This window comes from Lutra lutra, chromosome 12 (genome assembly GCF_902655055.1).
Source record: "Lutra lutra chromosome 12, mLutLut1.2, whole genome shotgun sequence".
NCBI classification, from domain to species: Eukaryota; Metazoa; Chordata; class Mammalia; order Carnivora; family Mustelidae; genus Lutra; species Lutra lutra.
Genome location: NC_062289.1, coordinates 83,615,336 through 83,638,058, shown reverse-complemented (window position 1 = coordinate 83,638,058; position 22,723 = coordinate 83,615,336). Strand labels below are relative to the sequence as shown.

General features: G+C 53.7%; 1 protein-coding gene across 4 annotated transcripts; it reads left to right on the top strand.

Annotated features, from left to right (window-relative positions):
* The first annotated feature begins 294 nt into the window (after window positions 1-294).
* On the top strand, window positions 295-19,460 carry KMT5A (lysine methyltransferase 5A). 4 transcript variants are annotated; one of them, XM_047697442.1, is made up of 8 exons: window positions 295-437; window positions 5,364-5,485; window positions 6,680-6,836; window positions 9,773-9,992; window positions 10,356-10,443; window positions 15,534-15,593; window positions 16,745-16,935; window positions 17,580-19,460. In XM_047697442.1, exons 1-8 carry the CDS (start codon window positions 428-430, stop codon window positions 17,788-17,790), a joined length of 1,059 nt encoding a protein of 352 aa, XP_047553398.1. In that variant the 5' UTR covers window positions 295-427; the 3' UTR covers window positions 17,791-19,460. The 4 variants fall into 4 exon arrangements, with proteins under 4 accessions (XP_047553398.1, XP_047553400.1, XP_047553397.1 ...); XM_047697443.1 differs by lacking the exon at window positions 295-437 and adding an exon at window positions 4,965-5,095; XM_047697444.1 differs by lacking the exons at window positions 295-437; window positions 5,364-5,485 and adding an exon at window positions 4,753-5,095 and having other exon boundaries at window positions 6,761-6,836.
* The last annotated feature ends 3,263 nt before the right edge of the window (window positions 19,461-22,723 follow it).

The following is a 22,723-nucleotide window of genomic DNA, read 5'->3' as shown; positions in this document are numbered from 1 at the left end:
CAGATCCGGTCCGCTCAGAGCCCCGGCCTCCAGCCGCGTGACTAAACCTCCCGAGGCGGAGCTTCGGCACCGGGAGAGGGCGGAGTCTGGGGCCTCCCAATGGTAGCGCGGGTGTCCTCCCACCTCAGCCAATCAGCGCAGGGAGACGGCAAAATTTAAATCCCCTCCCACCTCCTCCGCAGGGACCTGTCCCTAAAGCGCTTGTAGAAAGTGCGGCCGCTTGCCCCGCCCCCGCCAGGGAGGCGGGAAGAGGGGCGGGTTTTCCCTCCTGGGTTCGCCTATCACGGCGGGCATTCTGGGGAGAGGCGGGCAACGGCGCCAATCAGGGCAGCAGCCGTATCTCAGCGGAGCAGTTGGCTACAGTTGTTGCAACTTTTTTCGAAAGCTGCGTTTCCCGGGAGATCCTAGGCGGTGACAGAGCCGGGCCATGGCTAGAGGTATTTGCCCAGGTGGTCAGCGCCGGGGCGGCTGGGGTGGGGGATCGTTCGGGCGGGGGACCAGGGTGGCGGCAGCGGCAGCCGGGGAGCCGGTCTGCTGAGGTCTTCTCGGATGGAGCGCGGAGACGGGGCTGGGGGTCGGGGGTTGTTGCGGAACCTTCTCCGACCCCCCATCCAAGTCTCCAGAAGTCCCTCCCACTCCCATGCCTCGGTTTCCCCTTTCTAAAGTGTGGGCACCCGCCGGCCTGCCTCTCCAGGAACAACAGATCCGTATGTCAAAGCTCTTCGGGGACTAAAGCGCAGGGCACCTCCAGGGACTGGATGTTATTGATACGGGGAGGGGGGAGGGCGAAGCTTCGCCCGTTTCGGGACTCTCTCTTGCTGGGAAAGGAGGTGACTCCGAGGCCAGGGCGCAGATGGGTAACCTCCATCGTGGAGAGCGCGTCGGCGTGGACACCGCAGCGGGCGCCTTTCCTCTCCACGCCCTGAGTTACCTCATTTGGGGGGATGAGATGGGTCCCATGGCACCACCCGGGCGACCCTTCGTCCCGCAGCTGGTCAGGACTCCTGCCCACGGAGATGGCTTGGGTGGGATTGTCCAGCCGCGGGAGGCGATGTCGCTGCCTTAAGTCCTTCTTTGCACACTTAGTTTGCTGTCAGGACAGTAAGACCCACGTTATGCGGCAAAGTGATCTCCAGCCGCTGGTCATTCCCAGCTGCTGTGTCTCCTTCATACAAAAACTTGAGCGTGACGGTTGAGTAGAATTATTATTTCAGAAAAATGAGTTGAGGTTTGACATTTTCCTCAAAATCCCAAGGCAGTACACGTTAGCAGGAATTTGCCTTAATGCAGTACGCTCCCTATTACAATAATAATGAATAAAATAAGATTCATTCAGCAAATATTTATTGGGGACCTTCGTTTTCAGGCCCTACACCGAATTGCATTCTTTATTATCCAGAGTCTTTTAGTTAGTGTCTTTCGGAACAACACAGGTTCTGATTAAGAAATGAGGCAAAGTGAACTTCAAATTAACGTGGTTCATAACCTGGTCCACAGAGAGAGTTAAGACGAATATTTTTTCTTCAGGAAAGTATTAAGCATCTAAAAGTATATTTAATAGTGTCTGACAAATCATAATAAATGTATGCTTCCCCAATTCATTTTTCCCATTAGAACAAAATCATTCAAGCTGTTTTAACAGTAGTGCCTTTAAAAGAAGAAGAAAAAAAAGATGGCTTGCTTTAATTAATCTATAGGGAAAACAAAACTAAGCAATTTGCCATTGAAATATTTAAATACTTAATATAGGCAAATACTAATTACCATTGAGGGCCAGGCACTTTATTATCTCAGTTAATCTTTACAAATTGTTATTCCCATTTTTCAGAGGTGGAAGCTTGAAGTCCAGTGCCACTGTCTAGACTCTGACCATGCTATTCCTTTCCTTGTTCCACTGTGTCCCTTAGCCAAAGTGAAGACAAGTGTTCCCAGCTCACACGGTGGCAGGCTTACAAATCACCTTTGTAATTTATTGGTTATGATTCTCCCTTTACCACTTGACACCCCAATTGTAGTCATTTCTTTCTCTCTTTCTTTCTTTCATAGTTATTTATTTCTTAAGGCTTTGTTACTCTTGTAGATTATTAAATTGGGCATTTGGTAGTGTAAATATCAAATCCTTTTTAATACTCTGAATGAAGAGTCAGGCTTTTTCTTCTAGAAAAGCTGTCTTTGTTGCAAACTTGTAGCTCACTTTGAGAACCCTGCTGGGTCCCATGAACAAAATGTTCAGATACCAGGCAACTCCTCTCTGGTTTTAAAGTTTTACAGTCATGTAAATATTTTCAACCTTAAGTATATTAGTTTGAGGAGGATTAGCCCATCTGCTTTTCTCCATTTCTGCTGCCATGGCCAGATGGCCTCCTAATTGGTCCCCCTCTTTCCACTTTCACCATTTCCAATTTATTATCCCCCAGCAGCTAGAGTGGTCCCCACGAACACAGTTTTTTATCATGTGACCTTCACTCCTCCTCCCTCTCCCACTGTTCTTAGGATCAAACTCACAATCCTCACCCTGGCCTGCAGGGCCCTGCCTACCCCTCTGGCTCAGTGTGCTCCATCTGCCTTTGCGTACGCTGTTGTGTCCTTAGCAAGGGCCAGCAACGAAGTAGGTATTCAATAAATGTTTGTGGAATGAACAAATTCCTATTTTTGTGTCTGAGTTCAAGGGAAGCAATATACAGTCTTTATGGTAGAGTATACTGGTATAGCAGCAGCACTGGGTTCAGATCTCAGCTCTATTACCACTTGAGTCGTGTAATTCTGTCAACTGATTGATCTTTACTGTGCCTCAATTTCTACATTTGTGCAATAGGGATAGTACCTTCTCATAAAGGGTTGGGAAGGTTAAATTAAATAATGCATTTTTGTAGGGCCTAGCATGTAAATATTGAATAAATGTTAGCTATTAGTGTTATTCCTGCTGAATTCTATTTCTGTGAGATCCTGGACAACATTAAGAGTTTTTATTTCTGCTGATGGGTATATTCATTACATACACATAAACACCTCATGTCCGGAAACAGGAAAGACTGTGTTAAAGGTTACATTGAATGATTTGTGTTAGATCTTCTAGAACCAGAGCTGCAGATTTGAGGGATGGGTGCTAGACTTGGATCTGAATGTATGTGCCCCCTGCATTTGAGGGCCGAAACCGAGAAAGCTGTGGCCCTGAGCATGTGTGTGTAGTTGCAGGTGGGGGGGGGGGTGGGAGGATGTTGAAATAGCATGTGAAGTAGAAAAGATGATCTGAGTGGCTGCTTCCTGTTCTCAAACCACGATTCCCATGATTGTTTGGCGACAAACTGCAAGCTTTCTCCGCTCTGGAGATGTAGTGCACACTATTTCAAATGGTTTGACCTGCCTGTCAGTGTCACTTTAGAATCTTCTTTCACTCTCCGAGTAGTCTCTTGGGTATTCGAGTGAGCACAGGATCCCATCCTACTGGAGTTAGGGTTCGTGTGGGGGCTGCCAGGGGAGAGGATAGGTGTACGGACCAGCCCTGCCCCAGGATGCTAAAGCCGGAGCTGATCTGGGAGGTACGGTCCTGAGCCTATTCCTGACATTTAATCCTATTTAATCTTATCCCTTCTAAGGGGGTGGCAGCTACTTCAAGGGACAGCCATTTCTTTCTCTGTGGACATCGGAAGGTGCCCTGAGTGGGCTAAGGAATTCAAGGTTCTTGGTCATTTTCCACAAGGAGGCTGAGGCCTCATCCGGGAGAGTGACTAGGCCATGGTCACAAAGCACCTCTGGGGCAGATGCAGGGAGAGAAACTCATTGCTTGCCTCCCAGGTAGGAGCTAGATGGCCTGAGGTGTCTTGTATGCATCTGTGACTTAGCAGAAATACAGTGACTCTTGGCTGTGGGCCCTCAAACCCTTCAGCACAGTGGTGCAGGGCGGTGAGCTCTGCCAACACAAGACACCTGACTGGCTGGAACCCCTGCCTTCCTAGGACATTTTCTCGTGGGGGTGGACAAGAGAACCAGGTGACTTGCTAATGCTTCTGCAATAGCATCTGTCCCTCTCATCTTGAATTTCCTCATCTGTGGCTGGGAGTGCAGGTTCTGGGGTCATTTGGCCAGGAAATTCATTTTTAGTTCTGAGAATGTGGCCAAAGCTCCTCCCTTTTCTGAGCCTCAGCTTCCCCATCTGTGGAAAGGATATAAAAGGATATAAGAATGGTGTGTACTTTCATAGGGCTGTTGTGAGGTTTGGATGAGATCGTGTGTGCATGGGAAGGACCCCACCAACTTGCCATTAAAACCACTGGCTCTATCTCCCAAGGCCCTGAACGGGTGCAGACCGCCTGGGTTTGACACTTGATCCCATCGATTTCTAGTTCTGTGGCCTTAAGCAAGCCCCAGCACCTCTCTTGAGCCCCAGTATCCTCATTTTTAACGGTGTTTGCCACGGGACCTACCCCCCCCCCCCCCGCCCCGGGAGGATTAAATGCCCCCAAACGCTCATGGAGCACAGGCTCAGGCACACTGGAAGACTCCCGCCTGTGGCGCTCACCGCTGCTGACTGCGCCTGGCACCGACCGGTCTCCCAAAATATCCGCGGAGCTAGGGAGAGAAGGAGCCTGGCCCGCGAAAGCCCGGGCTGTCATTATCATGTTTCCCACCCCTTCCTCCCCGAGTGGCTGAGGACGCGCGAGAGGGGGCGCGCCCGAGTCGGGATTCGTCGCGGCCGCCCGGCCCGCCCTCCCTCCTTCCCTCCCTCCCTCCGGAGGAGCCTCGCAGCGCCGCCCCTGCCAGCCCCTTCCCCGGGCCGGGAGCCGGACGGTGGGCGGCGGCGGCGGCGAGCGGGCGGACCGCGGAGGACGCGCCGCCAGCGCCTCCCTCCCAGAGTCCTCGGTCCCGGGCCGGCCGGGGCTGCCGCGGCGCGCTGGTGCCGGGCCCTGCCTCGCAGGCCATGGGGGAAGGGGGCGCCGTGGGGCGCCGCCGGCCCTTCCCCGGGGCGCCGCGGCGGCGCTGGTGGCGGCGGCAGCAACAGCAGCAGCGGCAGCGGCAGCGGTGGTGGCCGGGCCGCGGCGGCGGCGGCGAGGGCGAGGGCGCGGGGCGCGCCGCCATGGGCCTGGCCGGGCTGCAGGTGGGTGTGGCGGGCCCGGCCGCGCGGGGGGCGGGCGGCGCGCGGGGCCCGGCCGGGCCGGGCGGCGGGAGGGCGACCCGGGCCCCGGCCCGGCCCGGCCGGCCGGCCCCTGCCTCCCGGCGGCGCGGGCGGCCCACCACCGCCAGGCCCTCGGAACATGGCTGCGGCGGGAGGCGCCGCCGCGGCGCCCGGCCCGGGCGGCCCCGCTCCCCGCCCCGCCGCGCCCTGAGCGCCCCCTCCCCCGCTTCCCCCGGGTCCCCCTCTCCAGGCAGGAAGATGTCCAAGCCCCGCGCGGTGGAGGCGGCGGCGGCGGCGGCGGCGGTGGCAGCGACGGCCCCGGGCCCGGAGATGGTGGAGCGGAGGGGCCCGGGGAGGCCCCGCACCAACGGGGTAAGCAGGCACCCTCCCCGCACTCACTCAGCGCGCCCCGAGGGGCCGCGCGGCCGGCCGCCCCCGCCGGCCCGGCGCCGCGAGCACGTGCGCGCGCGCGCCCCGGGACCCCCCCCCCGCCCGCGGCCCTGGGCCCAGGGGCGGGCGGCGGGGGGGGGGTGCGGGCGGGGCGCCCGGCTCGGGCAGCTTCCTTTTCTGCTGCCTGCCTGGGAGTGGCGTCCGCACTGGCTCCGCCATGACCCTGGTAGTATTTGACCTCGGAAAAGTTTGTGTCTTTATGGCATTTCCGCACCCCGAGATCCAGCTACGCCGGCGGTGTGGCTTGCCTTCCCCAGGGTGTGCGGGGCCTGCCCGGGTTCCTCAGAGAGGTCACGGGTCTCGCCGATTTGGTGTTTAAAGGTTCACGGAGCAGAAAGGCCCTACCCGTGTTTTCTGGGGAAGCCCTCCTCCATTCCGTGCTTACTCAGAGGACAGGCCCCACACCCAGAGACGCCAGCAGTGACCTGTACCGCCCCACCCGCCTGCCCACCCTCCTCTTTTTAATTCCTGGATGCCATTTGCAATAGAGTGACCGCCCTACAGGAGCTGGCTGTAGGCTCTGCTTTTATTAAGCTTTCCACCCCTAACCACACCCTTTGATTACCACTGCAGTCCAGTCCCGCAGTCCTGGGAGGCTGCGTTGATTTGAGAGGGGCCAGGCTTGGGCACACTGAAGGCTCAGGCAGTCCTGACAAGTCCTCCCGGCTGCCTTCAGACCCAGAAGTGGTTAATCAGATTCTCTGAGGCCCGTTTCTGGGCTAAGAGTTCCCGAAGCTCCTGCCAGGGGAGTTAGCTCCTGCACACAGGCCGGCCCATCAAATTCTGCAATTGTTCAGTCCGGGTCATTCCCACCTCTCTGCTCCTGGTAGGTTGTCTGCTTCTGGTATACACCTTGGTATACAGCTGGCTTCCTGCCATCCAGATGTGCCCTTAGTGGCCAGAATTGGAGACCCCATGAGTTTGGGAAGCGTATAACTTGTACCTGGGAGATCCTAAACCTTCCACTGTTCCCCCCAGGGCTGGCAACTCCTGGTGGCCTGGTTTTGAGAGATGATGTCTGTCTTTGGTTTTGCTTATTCTGAGTGCCCTTCTCCGCCATTTGCCCTGGGATCTTCTTCTTCACGCCTCTTTCAGAACACGCATTTGTCGTTTTAGGAGAATGTATTTACCGGGCAATCAAAGATCTATTCCTACATGAGCCCCAACAAATGCTCTGGAATGCGTTCCCCCCTTCAGGAAGAGAACTCAGTTGCACATCACGAAGTCAAATGCCAGGGGAAGCCATTAGCGGGACTCTACAGGAAACGAGAAGGTAAGACTCTGAAATGGCCCTGCTCTGACCACAGCTGGTCGGGTTGCAGAATCCCCTCTTCCAGAATTATGCGCATGTGTTAAATGTTTATCCAACCTTTTCAAACCCAAGTTCAAGGGTTTGAACCATGTTCTGTCTTACTCCTAAGAAACAGACACAGGGGGAAGAGTGGCCTGTCCCAGGGTGTGTGCCCTGTTGATCTAACAGGTTTTCCCTGCTTTTGCAAGAGTTAGCCTATCCCTCAAGCTTGAGTGTGTTGCCAAGTTGCAAAAATCACACCTGAGCTACAGATCAAGAGGCTCACAAGTACCCACAGTACAGGAGTTAGGGGTCTGGGGGGTACAGAGCAGGGGCTCGCTGTCCTAACTGTGTTGTGTGAAGGTAGGGAACTGACTTCCTTTCCTCTTTTGAGCTGGCCTTGACCTCCTTTCTGAGTTTCTTTCCACTCAAATGCTCAGTGCTGCTCTCTGAAGCAGCATACCCCGTGGTGAGCTTCAGAGTTAAAATACCGAACAAGAAAATACATAATTACGGAAAATTCTGTTTGGCCCTGCAAAAACAGGCTGAAACCTCATAGAAATCTTGCTCTCTTCCAAATATTGTCCCTCTTAAAGCTGCAGTGGGGAAGGAGAGCTTTCCCCAATTCACCAAGGTCCCTTCTAATTAAAACTTTACTTAAAGAAGCAGAACTCTGGCTGCCATCTGCTTTGGATGAGGAAGCCTCATAATTCATTTACAGAAATGCCATAAGTGATGGTGAGCACAGTGTCCGCAGCCAGAGCTGAGCGCCAGGGCTGGGGAAGCCCAGAACCAGGGGCAGGAGCCAGGCCTCAGCTTGATCTCCCCACCCAGGGCAGTGGGTGATACTATTTCAGTCCGTCTTCAAATGACTTGGGTTCTAATCCTACCTCTTCCACTCCCAAGGAGAGGCTGGGGCAGGTCACTCCTCTTTTCCAAGCCTCTGTTCTTTCATCTTTGAAGTGGGAGGGAGAACTCCTGCCTCACAGGACTATCTGAAGATTGGTTAAAGCCTGAGTGCAAAGGGCTTTGTGCAGTGCTCCACACTGGCACCGCTTCCTTGCTGGCCTGTTCCTCCCTGCATTGGCAACATTTAGGCTAGCACTTACCACGTAGGGACTGAGGAAGGGGCTCTCCCTAAATGGTGGTCAGGCCGTCTCCCATCCCTCCTGGAATGGGGTGGAATGTGAGTGATCCTGAACGGTGACATGGTACAAAAGCTAGTTTTTTGACTTCTAGTGTCACTAAATGGCCACAGTTAGGATCTGGGGCCGGATATACTTTGGAGGAGAGCCCAAGGGCCAGGCTTTTGTCCTTGATTCTCAGCTTTGTTTCTGCCTTAACACAGACTGACGTGGTAGCTAACGTTCACAGGCATCATGCACTCCTAGGATCTTTAAGGGTAATGTCCTGGACTTGATTCCATCAGGTTCCACTTAAGGCGTATGAGGCAGTGAAAGGAGCCTGGGTGGATTTTGACATCATTTTCTTTTTAGCTTATTTATTGCGCTCTGAGTCTCCTATCACAGTGGTCACCATTTGAAAGTGTCCAACGTGGTGGTTTTTAGTCTTTTCACGGACAGGCGTAACCATGACCAACTGTCTGGTACCAGAACATTCCTCACGCCAAAAAAGAAGCCTTGTGCCCATTAGTCTCCCCTGGTTCCACCTCTTCCCCCAGCCCTTGCAGCCACTCATGTATTTGCTCTCCCTGTGGATTTGTGTCCCTGGACATAAGTAGACGGAATATCCCGCAGAATCTGTAGCCTTCGGGGTCTGGCTTCTTCTGCTCAGCATCACGTTTTCAAGGGCAGGTGTCAGGATGTTACTCCTTTCCGTGGCTGGACAATATCCCGTCACGTGGACGGACCGCATTGTGCTCCCCGTCATCAGTGGATGGACATTTGGGTCGTTTCTGCTCTGGCTCTTGCGAATAAGCTGCCACAAACATTCACATACAGGTTTTTGTGGAGACATATGTTTTTAATTCTCATAACGGCCGCCTCCGAGAGGAACTGCTGGGTCATATGGTAACTCCATGTCGAACTTTTGAACAACTGCCAGGCTCTTTTCTAAAGTGACTGCGCCATTTTACGTTCCTACCAGCTATGTGTTCTTGACTTCTGTTTCTTCCTTTTTTTTTTTAAGTCAGTCATTCTCTCAAAAAGTCTATCATTCACCCACACTGGTGCTTCACAACTATTTTTAGTAACACATCCTTTTCGCCATCCCTCCCAGCACCGCACTGGTCAGTGTCAGGTCACCGTGCCGACAACCACTGAACGTAGGGCTTTGGTCCCCTTAGAAGAGGAAACGTTATTTTCTTAGAAACGAAGTGCGCCAGGCAGCTCGTGGGGCAGAGGTCTGTGCTAGGGAAGAAATTCTGCTTTATGACCTCATTCCTGTCCATCAACGCAGGTCCACTCTGGGAATTTTGCTTTTTTCCTGGAGTCTGTGGGCAAGTTCCGGATTGAGCACCTTCGTGGCTGGTGCCTCCTTTGGTGGCTCTGCCTCAAGGGTCCTCTCTCTCGCTCTCCCCCCGCCCCCACATCAAGAGGCAGATCAGAAACATTCACAAGCTAAATGGGAGGAATCGTCCACCATGTCTACCAAATCATCAGAAAATACACCGCAAATACCTTACTGTTCTCTCAATGATACCTCAGTAAAGCTGAAGAAAAAGAATTAAAAAGATGCAGACAAAAAGCTTTGCCCTGTGCCTGGATCCAAAAGTGAAGCCACATGCTGCTCCCCTGGGAGCCGTTAGTGGACACTGGGTCCCCCAGGTGGAGGGCACCGCACCTGCCATACCCGGGACCTCTCCCTTCCAGAAGCCTGTCCTAGAAGCTGAAGGTCGGGAGTCTGGGAGACGGAGAGTGGCGACTAACCCTCTGTCTTTCCCCGCGCTCTGCCTGCAGAGAAGAGAAACAGTGGGAACGCAGTACGGAGTGCCATGAAGTCCGAGGAACAGAAGCTCAAAGACGCCAGGAGGGGTCCCCTGGCACCTTTTCCAAACCAAAAATCCGAAGCAGCAGAACCTCCAAAAACTCCGACCTCCTCTTGTGATCCTGCCATCGCTGCCATCGCCAAGCAAGCCCTGAAAAAGCCCGTCAAGGGCAAACAGGCCCCAAGGAAGAAGTAAGTGCCTCCTGGAGGCGGCGCAGGGTGTGGCTTCGGCCCCAGACCTGGCTCAGGTGCCAGCTGGGGGAGCAGGTCCCCCACCAGCCTCTGTGTCATCCGGGCCCAGGTGCTATGAGACCCCCCCGCCCCCGGGACATCGTTACCTGGTCTGAGCCCAGAGCTCAGGAGCCCCCGTGCCCCCTGACACCGAGAGCAGGCAGCCTGTCTCGCGCTCCGAGGCCCCCTTGGGTGGGTGAGCCTGGTGACCACAGGCCCCTGGGGACGGAGATGTTGAAGTGACATCATCGCCAAGGAGCCACCTCTGGGGCTGAGCATGGTTTGAGCGTGTCCTTGTTTTCTCCTCTACCCTTCCCACCCCAGAGCTCAAGGGAAGACCCAGCAGAATCGCAAACTCACGGATTTCTACCCGGTGCGGAGGAGCTCCAGGAAGAGCAAAGCCGAGCTACAGGTAGTGCGCAGCGCTTGCCCCCTGGCTGGCGGAGGGGCGGGGGTGGGGGCCAGGGCGGGGCCGGGGCACTGCAGGAGGGAGGGGAGCAGGACAGGGGCAGGACTGGAGCGGTCTCTGGGGCCACCTCCGGGGGGCAGGCACCCTCCTGGCGATCGGGGTCCCTGGGAGGCCTGGGTGAGGCACTTCCGTGGAGGAACCCCATCCGCTGTAGTGCGCCCCGGCGGTCCGGCATTGCGGGGACAGCGTCCTTCCCAGGACGCAGTGGCAGGGCAGTCGGAGTGCGGGACCTCGGGGGAGGCCGCATGCTATTCCTCAGGCTTGCCCGTGTGTTCACCACACGCTCCCACGTCACATCTCTGGGGTGTGAGCGGGGCTCGGAAGCCGTTTACGGGTTGTAGGACTCGGGCCAGTCACTTAACTGCTCTCTGCCTCTGTTGCCCTGTCTGTAAAATGGGATAACAAACCAGTATCTCGTAGGCGTGTTTTTGGGGGGATTCAGTGAGTTCATGGTCGAGGAACACCGGGAACCAGGCCTGGAGTCCGGGAGGCACTGGTTGACTTGTGGCCGCCACTGCTTCCCCGCAGTCATCACTTCCCGCGGCCCCTCTCCTCTCCCTCCTGGCTGTGGTCCGAGGATCAAGGATCGGATGGAGGAAGGCCGCCCATCCTGCAGGCCTCCGCGCACTGTGTTTGTCCGTGGTTGGCAGTCGAGGTGTGGTCATTGCCAGTGTGTGGAGGCGACAGACCCTGGGCTGCTCTGCCCTGCGGCTCTCCACCCTCCGATGCCATCAAAGCCCCCTGGGGTAGAGGAGCAGGGCTGGGATTGCGGCCCCCACAGAGGGGTGGGGGAGTTCTGTGCCCATCGCCCCCTACCCCCATCCTGCCTCCTTGAGGCCTTGTCGGTATCAGCATTTGAACCTGAACTAGACTCCATCAGCATTTTGTCGGTTAAAGCTGTAGATACAGAGATGGCAATGTAGCATTCTCTTTCCCTGCTTACTTGAATCGATGAGGCTTCCTTTAAAATAAGTGAGAGAAGGGGTCCACCCCCACCCCCCGCTTCACCCACCAGGGAGAAGCTTTGGCTTTATTTCTTTAGAAAGGCAGTGTCTTTCAGCCAAGAACAAGCGGTTATAAAATGTTTGCCTGCAGTGGGAGGCTGTGCGAGGTCACTCTTCAAGACAGCCCTGCAGAGGGCGAGGGTGTGTGCCAGGCCCCAGAACCCAGCACAGCTCTCAGCCACGATCGGGGCTGCGGTGCCCACACAGGGAGCGCTGGGGGTTCGCTGAGGCCTGCCATGGGCTGCAGAGGGAGGGCAGCTGAGTCTGCCTTTTTTTTTTTTTTTTTTTTTAATTTTTTTTAAGATTTTATTTATTTATTTGACAGAGAGAGATCACAAGTAGACGGAGAGGCAGGCAGAGAGAGAGGGAAGCAGGCTCCCTGCTGAGCAGAGAGCCCGATGCGGGACTCGATCCCAGGACCCTGAGATCATGACCTGACCCGAAGGCAGCGGCTTAACCCACTGAGCCACCCAGGAGCCCTGAGTCTGCCTTTTTAATAAAAAAAAAAAAAAGAAGGTCTTTTCTGGCTGGGGGAGGGCAGGCTGCCACAGGACATGATGCAGGGCTGCGAAATGTGGCAGCAGCTGAGCAGAAGGGAACAGATGCTTGCTTCTCCGAAGCTTGGTCTGCAGCTAGGAAAGCTCGCCGTGTCACCAAAGAGCCAGTGGCAAGGAGAGCCGTGCTGTGCTCCCCTTGTTTGGGTTTGCTCTGCCCAGTGAGCACCAGGGCCAGGTGGTTGCCGGCCAGGCGGGAAGGCAGCTGTTGGCTGGGGCGTGAGGCTGTGGCTGGCCAGGGCGGTGTCTTCTCTTGATGGCACAGGTAAAACTCGACGGTGGGGCAGCTGGGCCTCGTCCGAGGGGTGAGGTCAGTCCCGACCTGCCTGCTCTTTGGGGCCCCAGAAACCAGGGCCCGGGCCCATGGGGCACGAGAGAGGGTTGGGGGTAGCCAGGGGAGAAACTAAAATGACGACTTTTGCAGATAATTGAATCTGAAGACAGGCCAGAGCCAGGGCTCAAGAGGGTGGACACTGGGCCTTGGAGAGAAAAACCTGAACTGTTCGTTGCTTCGCTGTGGGGTCCCTTAGTTGGCTGGCCTGCTTGTGGGTGGGGTGACAGCCTACGTGGGGGCAGTGCCCTGGCTTCTTCTCAGCCCAGTCCCAGGCCTGATGTGCAGAGCAGCCTCGACCTAATTCAGACCTCGCTTACCTCCCACTCAGTCTGCCTCCAGCCGCCCCCCATAGGCTACTGCCTGGGTTCTCGCTCGGAAGCCTGGAGCTGGTTCACGCATGCTCCTGAGTGTGGAGCCTCCGGAATGGAGCTCAGACTGTGGCTCTGCCTTCAGGGCATCTAGCCCCCTCCCAGTTCCTGGTGCCACATTCAGTCATAGCAGGAAAGTCCTCAGGTCACTTTCTGATACAGAGCTTACCTCGCTCCTCCCTGGTCTGGTTTCCTGCGCACGCTAATAATTTTTCTGCAGGGAGGTGCGTGTGGTAATGTTGCCATTGCTTGAGGGCTTACTAGGTGTCAGGCACCGATCTAGGGCAGGACATCCCACGGCATGCAAGATCTGTACTCAGCTTATATTCAAGTGGGGAGTGATTCACAATTAAAAAAAAAAAAACACCAAAGAACAAGATAATTTCAGATAGTCCTTGGACATTAATAAATCAGAGTAGTTTGAAGCTGAGTGAGGCTAAGGCTACAGTAGCTACAGTAGTCACAGAAGTTTCACTGAGGGGGGTGCCTTTTGAGCAGAGCTTGGAAGGGAGGACACAAGCTAGGTGAAAGGATTGGGAGAAATGGTGTTCCAGGCCGGGGTGGGGAGGATGTGCAAAGGCCCCGAGGCAGGAACAAGCCGGGCCCTTTATTTTATTTTATTTATTTATTTTTTTTTTAAAGATTTTTATTTATTTATTTGACAGAGAGATCACAAGCAGGCAGAGAGGCAGGCAGAGAGAGAGGAGGAAGCAGGCTCCCTGCTGAGCAGAGAGCCCGATGCGGGGCTCGATCCCAGGACTCTGAGACCATGACCCGAGCCGAAGGCAGCAGCTTAACCCACTGAGCCACCCAGGCGCCCCCAAGCCGGGCCCTTTAAGAGAGTCAGCCAGTGTGGCCAGAATGTGGGAGCAAGGGTGACTATGGCAGATGAGGTGGGGCTGGGACTCTGTATAGCCTCACAGGCCATTGGAAGAATGGATTTTATCTCTGTTGCAGTGGGAAGGTATGGAAAAGCTTTTGCTTCTCTCTCTCTCCCTCCCTCCCTCTCTCTCTCTTTTTAAAAGATTTATTTATTCATTTGAGAGAGGAAGGAGAACAGGGAGAGGGAGAGAGTATCTCAAGCAGAGTATCTCAAGCAGACTCCCACTGAGTGCAGAGCCCAATGTGGGGCTTGATCTCACAGCCCTGAGATATGACCTGAGCTGAAACCAAGAGTTGGACGCTCAACAGAGTACACCCCTGGGGGCCCCAAGGTTTTGCTTCTCTTTAAATAAACTCTTTGTTCTGGAATAATTTCATATTTATAGAGGAGCTGCAAAGATAGTACAGAGTACTCCCATAGATCCTTTACTCAGTTTCCCCATCATTAACACCTTACATACACTGTCCTGGTAACATTTGTCACAGTGAACCAACATTGGCCCATTACTATTCAGTAAACTTCCTGGAAGGCTTTAAGCAGGGAAATTATATTTTTATTTTATTTTCAATTATTTATGTATTTGAGAATAAGTGAGAGAGCACATGAGTCGGGGGAGGGGCAGAGAGAGAGGGGTCTGTCGTAGGGCTTGCTCCCAGGACCCTGGGATCATGACCTGAGCCAAAGGCAATGCTTAACTGACTGAGCCACCCAGGCGCCCCATATTATATTTATTTTTTAAAGATTTATTTATTTGAGGGAGAGAGCAAGTGAGAGTGGCAGGGGGAAGGGAAGAGAGAGAGAATCTCAAGCAGACTCCCCGCAGAGCACTGAACCCGATGGTGGGGCTCCATCCCATGACCCCAAACAAGAAATTGTGATCAGAGGCTTAACCAACTGAGCCGCCCAGGCACCTCTTTTGTAGATTTTTTACAAGATGGCTCTGGCTGCTGTGTGGGGAATAGAGCGAGGGGGGTGGTCAGGGTGGGCACCAGGAGCCCAGGGAGGTGGCCGTGGAAGAGTTGGGACGTGGGCTGGATGCAGGGGTGTGTAGTGTGGCTCTTGCGCTGGGTCTGTAAACCCGGTGTCCCCATCCTGCCACGTGGAGAGGGGCCGGGAAAGTCCTGTGTGCGCTGCCAGCCGGGGCCACTGGTTGGGCCAGGTCTGCTCAGCGGTGGGTGGAGGCCCCCCGCCCATGCGCCCCTCTGTGGTGCCCAGAAGAGGGCCCTGGCTTCTGCTTGCTTTCTATGCGACTCCCCATGCCTCCACACAGTCCCGGGCACAGACAGAGCATGGGACTTGGATCTGGGAGGGAGGTGGTGGTCCTGAGGGGCCGGTGAGGCCAGGAGAGTACACTCCTGTTGGACTTCTTTGTTCAGGGTGGTACTGCCTCTTGGGGGTGGGAGGCTCTGTTCTCAGCTGTGGCCGTGGCTTCGTGGAGACCCAGGTCCAATTTCTAAAGCAAGGCGCCTGCCTGCGGGGGCTGTCAGACAGGAGGGACGTGGTGTACACCCACCCCTTCGAGGACACAGCCTCTCGTCTGCCCTGGCCGATGGTGTACGGAGTTCTGATTTTACACGTTGGCAGTTTGGATAGTCTAAACGACACTGCACGTGCCAAATAGTACAAAGCCCCCAACCCAGTCTGCAGTCGGGCCACTGCCTTGTCCCCGTGCCCCCCCCCCCCCCCCCCGCTCTGGTTCATTTGAGCCCCAGGTGGCAAACCGTCCACAACAGATGGCGGTGAGAAACGGATGGGGCTGTGGGGGCGTGGGCATCTTCGGGGACTGCTGTCATGGAGGCCAGCCCTGAGTGACCCGTGGGTGGTCCAGGCTGCCCAGAGTGGCCCAGGAGAGAATGCTGAAATGCTGCTTTTTTTCTTCCCTCCGCCCAGTCTGAAGAAAGGAAAAGAATAGACGAGTTGATTGAAAGTGGGAAGGAAGAAGGAATGAAGGTAAGAGGCAGCAGGGCCTACTGCTTGGAGGCTAAGGCTGGTGGGCCCCCTCCCCCAACCCCTGCTCCCTCAGCTCCCAGCGGCCAGCGGGCTGCCCTAGCCTGGTAACGATCACCGCAACTGGTCAGAGTCTTAAGTTGTCAAGGGGCCAGATGCTAAATTTGTTCAGGGAACATCTCAGGAAGGAAACGTTAATGGCCTTTATATGGGAAATGTTACCCAATGAAACTTTTTTAAATTGCGGTAAAATACATATAACATAAAACGTACCAGTTTAACCCATTTAAAGTGTACAATTCAGTGTCATTAAGTACATTCACAGCATTGTGCAACCATCACTCTTGTCTAGTTCCAGAACTTTCTCATCCTCCCAGATGGAAACCCTCTACCCAGTAGCCATCACTCCTCACTCCCCCAGCCCCGGCCACCACTAATGTGTCTGTGTCTGTGGGATTGGCTGTTCTGGACATTTCATGTGAATGGAGTCACAGAGTAGATGGCCTGTCGTATCTGGCTTTCTCTCATTTAGCATGAGGCCCGGTCAGACTAACACATTTTTCCTAAACTCTGTTTTCCTGGGAAATGACAGGGCCCAGGAAATTTCCTTTTCTTTTCCTGTACTGCACACACCTGAGTGGATGAGAAGGGCAGAGCCTGCGGTGGCCGCCGAGGGTTCTGGGCCACGCAAGCAGTCACCCTGCACCCTATTTATAACTGAACGAGGAGAGGCACGGGAGGGTAAATTCCAGAAAAAAGGAGACACTTGGAAGACGGGGTCCTTCTACTCCCCGGAAAAGGCCACGTGTTTGGATGTGAGTCCGGCTTTACCACTTCCCAGCCATGTGGCCTTGGACGTAGTTCTGCCTCTCTGAGCCTGTTTCCTCATCTACAAAATGGGGCAGCACCCACCCGGCAGATCTCTCCGGAGGCTCAGATGTAACAATGCTTTAAAAGGGCACAGGGGACCTTTTCGGGGTGATGGATTGTGGCGATGGTTGCACAGCGGCCTCTCATCATACCTGTCATGCTGTGTCCCTAGTGATGGGGTCTAGGGCACACCTCAGCGAAGCTGTTGGAAGAAGGTGGGGCAGGCCCTGGGCAGCCGCCCCCCGCCGCCACGTCAGGAAGCAGCGCTCTCCTCCTCTCCACAGATTGACCTCATCGATGGCAAGGGCAGGGGAGTGATCGCCACCAAGCAGTTCTCCCGGGGCGAGTTTGTGGTCGAGTACCACGGGGACCTCATCGAGATCACCGACGCCAAGAAGCGGGAGGCTCTGTATGCCCAGGACCCATCCACAGGCTGCTACATGTACTATTTTCAGTATCTGAGCAAAACCTACTGGTAAGTCGGCGGCCTGGCAGCGAGGACAGCCCTCGGGGCCGGGAGCCACAGGGGCACCCTGCTTCCTCCTCTGGCTCCTATTTCTTGTTTTGCTCTTGCTACTTTTTTTTTCCCCCCAAAGCCGCGAAGCTGTTCTCCCCCACTTGCCATTTTAACATTTGGGATTGGGGCCATTCTGGCATTCGTGGCGTTGGGCCAGAGCGGCTCTAGAAATCACTGGTTCTCCTTTTCCCATATGGCCGGTGCACTCGATTTTTTGTCTTGTTTTGTTTTAGGCTCTGTGTTTCTGAGCAGTTTTAGGTTCCCGGCAAAATGGGGCGGAAGGTGCAGAGAGTTCCCGACGCTCCCTGCCTTCTCACCCGCACCGCCTCCCCCACTACCTGCGGAGTCGATTTACATTCATTTATTTATGATGCACCTGCATCATAAAAAAGGAGCCTTTTGCGTTCCTGTCTCCTCCCACCCTTCCCCTACCCCTGCCCCAGTGCCTCCTGGGCTCTTAAAGATGTTTTTTTCATTCGAATTGCTTTCCCCAAAACATGGCTATAAATCAACATCCCACCAGAGTCCAGTGCTGGCTGGGACAGGGATCAAAAGCCTCTTTATCAATGTAATCCTCTGTTGCCCTCCCTCCCTCCCACCAGCGTGGATGCGACTCGAGAGACAAATCGCCTGGGAAGACTGATCAATCATAGCAAATGCGGGAACTGCCAGACCAAACTGCACGACATCGACGGCGTGCCTCACCTCATCCTCATCGCCTCCCGCGACATCAAGGCCGGGGAGGAGCTCCTGTATGACTATGGGGACCGCAGCCGGGCTTCCATCGAAGCGTACCCCTGGCTGAAGCATTAACCTCCCCACCCGCCCCCCTCCTTCTTCCATGGACAAAGTGCCCTCAAAGGGAATTGATTTTTTTTTTTTTACACACTTAATCTTAGCAGATTACTTCAGATGTTTTTAAAAAGTATATTAAGATGCCTTTTCACTGTAGTATTTAAATATCTGTTACAGGTTTCCAAGGTGGACTTGAACAGATGGCCTTATATTACCAAAACTTTTATATTCTAGTTGTTTTTGTACCTTTTTTGCATACAAGTCACACGTTCGTGCTTCCCGTGCATGCAGTCAGAGACGCAGCACAGGTCGTAGAGGAAAGAGTGAACATGAACTCGGAAGCTGGGTGACTCCCGCCTCCCACCGAAGAGCCAGGACTCTCCTCCCCACACCCCCACCGGCCATGGGCGGGTGACGCTGCCTCCCTGGCCCGGCCTGGGTGTTCCCAAGCTCTTGTTTTCCTGACGTCTGGACAGGCGCACATGGAAGTGTATGAATATTTTTTAAAAAAGGTTTCGCAGTAAGCTAGTCTTCCCTCTGCTTCCTCGAAAGCTTACTGACCCTGTGGCCCCCGGGCGTGGGCCAGGCCTAGGTTTACTCTTCCACGGGCTGCCGCTTTTCTGGGCACCTCGAAGCATCAGGGCGGGTAATCAGAGTAGATGTGGGCAGGGAAAAGCATTGCTTGCTCACCCTGCTGGGGCAGGGTTTCCCAAAACTGGGTTAATTCTTTATAGAAATGTGAACACTGAATTTATTTTAAAAAAATAATAATAATAAAAAGTAAAAAAAATGTAAAAAAGACAAAAAAAAAGAAAAAACCACAGAAAACAACTTACATGTATATAGGTCTTGAAGTGAGTGAAGTGGCTGCGTTTTTCTTCTTTCTTTCCTTCTTTCTTTTTCTTTTTTTTTTTTTTTTTTTTTTTGGTTTTGGTTTTTTTGGTTTTTGTAGAGGAGATTTGAGATGGTACTCTATTCTAATCAAAAATAAAAGTTTTGTAGCGGGACCAGATATTACTTACCCATTACCCCCCCTCCCCCCACCCTGACCTGATTCCAATGGGTTGAAAGTTCCTAGACCTGCTGTCAGGCTTTCTGATTGTCAGACCACCTGGTGTCCTTCCTGCAAAAATGAAGATGCAGCCATGAACCAAAGGGGGAGCCCGCCCCAGCCGCTGGTAGCAGTGGAGTGGGCAGGCCCGGCAGCCCAGGATCAAGGCTAAGGGTCAAGTTTTCACCTTGACTGTGACAGGAGGGGTAGGTAGCTTCCTCCTCCCTCCTGAAGGGGGACCTATTCTCACTCTGTTAACCTGCAGTCCAGGGGGCCATGGCTCTGGATCCATGACCTGGGGTCTCCTGGCCTCCCCTGGTCCCAGGTAAATGTGAATGGAGACAGGTATGAGAGCCTGTCCTCAACCTTGATGCCCCCCCCACCCCTGCCCCCTGGCCTCACCACGGTGCTACCTAAGAAAGTCTTCCCCCCCAACCCCACATTTGCCTGGTCAGTGGTCAGAGAATTGGACGAGGATCCGACAGAGTGTGTAAATGTGAGATAAAATGTCTTGGTTGTACCTGTTTGTGGTTTAGCTTTGTATTTAAAAAAAAAAAAAAAAAGGAAAGGAAATAACTTGAAAATTATTTGTCATCATAAAAATGAAACAAAAATTAAAATATTTATTGCCAGGCAAGGCCACCGGTGTGTCTTTCTGTTTTTTACATGGTGGAGAGAGAGGATTGGATTTTCAGCCTTATTTTACAAAAGGGGTACACAGCACGGGCACCCAGCTGGCTCAGTTGGTAGAACATACAACTCTTGATCTGGGGGTTGTAGGTTCAAGCCCCATGTTGGGTGCAAAGGTTACTTAAAATCTTTAAAAAGAAAAGGGTGGGGGTTATAGGACATTGGTGAATGCCCTCCTAGGAGAACATTCTGTTATTGGTACAATGGGGGGTCATAGGTGCCAGCGACGATCAAAAGCCAATGCATGTTGAATCCTCCCTCAGAATGACATCTGGTACCATCGTGTGTGCCCATCTTGTGTGGGAAGCGCCTCCTACCAGTCCACATCTCCGTCCCCACCACGTGCCCCACCAGCCACTGCACTCGAGGCGCATGGGGACAGCAGATAGAGTCCCTGGCTGACAAGTGGAAGATCGGATCCCAGCAGCAGCTGTGTCTGCTGGCCTGTCACCTTGAACAAATCCCTTTCCTTTTCCAGAGCTCAACCACATGGGAACAGCCTCTGCCTCACTGACATGCAGGGGTGTCCTAAGGATTCAGCCGTCATGGATGACTCCGTCTTCACCTTGGAGGGAATAGGGTGACCTCACCAGGTGCACTTGGTCCACCTAGTGCACTTGGCCCTGGAACAGCCAGCTGTGTGATGCTGGGCAGGTGACGGCTCTGTGCGTGTCACTTTCCTCGGCAACAGGGAGCAGAGCTGGTGCACGCAGGCGAGGGACTGCGTTACAGGAGTTAGTATGGGAAAAGCATGTGGAGCACGCCCTCAGGCATCATGTTTGCTGTCAGGATTGAAACTTGGCTTTGCTTCAGGATGCCTGGGTGGCTCAGTTGGTTAAGTGTCTGGTGAAGTGTCTGACTTGAGATTTCGGCTCAGGTCATGATCTGAGGGTCCAGGGTTTGAGCCCCGCATTGGGCTCCCTGATCAGCGTAAAGTCTGTTTCTCCCTCTATTCCTCCCCCTTCCCCCGCTTGTGCTCTCTCCCAAATAAATAGATAAAATCTTTAAAAAAAAGAAAGAAAGGAAGGAAGAAACTTTGCCTGGGACTGATCGCAAAGAGCCTCCAAGCTCTGATATTTAGTGGCTGTATTTACTTACTCTTTTTTTTTTTTTTAAGATTTTGTTTATTGGGGCGCCTGGGTGGCTCAGTGGGTTAAAGCCTCTGCCTTCGGCTCGGGTCATGATCTAGGGTCCTGGGATCGAGTCCCGCATCGGGCTCTCTGCTCAGCGGGGAGCCTGCTTCCTCCTCTCTCTGCCTACCTCTCTGCCTACTTGTGATCTCTCTCTGTCAAATAAATAAAATCTTTAAAAAAAAAAAAAAAGATTTTGTTTATTGGGACGCCTGGGTAGCTCAATCGGATAAGCGGCTGCCTTCGGCTCAGGTCATGATCCCAGAGTCCTGGGATCGAGTCCCGCATCAGGCTCCTTGCTTGGTGGGGAGCCTGCTTCTCTCTCTCCCTTTGCCTGCCACTCTGCCTGCATGTGCTCTCTATCTCTCTGTCAAATAAATAAATAAATAAAATCTTAAAAAAAAAAAGATTTTGTTTATTTATTTGACAGAGATCAAATGTGCCTTGTGAAACCAGACTTGGAAATCCACTTCTCAGCCAGTTCCTCCGGGTGCTGGGTTTGGCAGAGGAAGCCTGTCACATGGAAGGAGCTCTAGCACATTCCGTGGTCACACGGGGCCCCAGCTCCAGGAGAAACGCTCCCGGGACTTACCTTCTGGAATTCCGACAGCCCAGTGTCTGATCTGATCAAGAGCTGTTAAAATCTGAGCGTTCTTTATTGTCCTTTTTTAAAAGTCAGTCTCTCCCTGGATACACGGGAACCAGGGCTGTTTTAACTTGACATTTCTCTTGGAGTAGGACTTTCTGGCCTTATCTAGCTCCACGAGGGAGAAAGAGGCAGCTGAGCGTTTATACAGGGGGATCCCCCAGGTCCGGGAGGGCAGGTGTTATGTATAAATGGCTTATGGACAGCAACACATAATGATCTGTCTGCTTCCAGACTTTCTGGCTGTCCTACAGGCCGGAGACAAGATGGAAACCAAAGCAAGACTGGTTCAGGGATAGGGAAGTGGGCTGCCGTTGCTGGGGCTGTAGGATGTAAGGCTAGTGCCTCGGGGATGGACTTTCCATGTCATTCCCAGGAGCTGAGTCTGTTCTGCACTCCTGTAAGGGACATAGCACTCCGCCCCGCCCCCCACCACTCACACACATTCTGTTCTGTGGTCTTGAGGCCCCTGTGGGCAGTCTGCCCAGCCTCTGCGTGGGGGTTCTGAAGGCAGGACACACAGATCTGTTTTCCCCGCTGGCTCTCATGTCCAAGGCACAGATACCTTTCTCCTGCCTCCCCCCTGTGAAGAGGGGCACCATGATCTGGGGTCAGAAATCAGGAGCCCCTGATTGAAGGCTCTGGACTGGCCCCTGCGGGGCCTGTGTTTCTTGGGAGGCAGAGAGGGGGAAGCCCGGGCTATGGAGTTCACCTCTGGGTTTGGGTCCAAATTCTACCCCTTTGGAGCTTGGACCCTGGACAAATCTCTCAGCCCCACTGTGCTGTGGACACCTTGGATGTCCACAGGAATGATGACACCCATCCCACAGAGGTACGGCAAGGCCATAGGCAAAAGGTCCTCCAAGTGATGCAGGCAAGACATGCATTCATTAACATCAATGCTTTTTGGAGAAGAGGGACATGTTGGATGTTGTAGGTAGGAACCCAGGCCTTAGAATCAGCCCTGCCTGTGCGTCTGGGGCAGCCACTTCCTAGCTCCGTGACCTCATGCACTTTCATCTCTCCGAGTTTCACTTTCTGAATCTGTACACCAGTGGGTGAGTGCTGGTCCCCACCTCCCCGAGCTGTTCCACACAGCCGGTGGAACATTCAGGAAGCCAGGGCCAGTCACTAGCACGACCAGCTCACAGAACATGTTCAGCAGGTCCGTTCATTTCTTTGCAAAGTGCAGCCATCCATTCTCTCCAGACTATTTTGCTGAATCCTAAATGCATTCCCCCCCCCAAAACGTTTTAATATCTTTGAAGTCAGGACGAGCCTTAAAATCCATAGCATCTTAATGTTATAATTTGTCCCCTTTTCCTCGCCCCATTTGTTGAAAAGACTGTCTTTTTGCCATTGTATATTTTTGCCTCCTTCATCATAGATTGACGGACCATGTAAGTGTGAGTTTATTTCTGGGCTCTCTTCTGT

Coding starts and splice junctions, on each gene's coding strand:
- KMT5A (XM_047697441.1), top strand. CDS start 4,919: ATGGGGGAAGGGGGCGCCGTGGGGCGCCGCCGGCCCTTCCCCGGGGCG. Junction 5,096..6,679: donor TGGGCCTGGCCGGGCTGCAG/GTGGGTGTGGCG, acceptor TTGTCGTTTTAG/GAGAATGTATTTACCGGGCA. Junction 9,993..10,355: donor AAACAGGCCCCAAGGAAGAA/GTAAGTGCCTCC, acceptor TTCCCACCCCAG/AGCTCAAGGGAAGACCCAGC.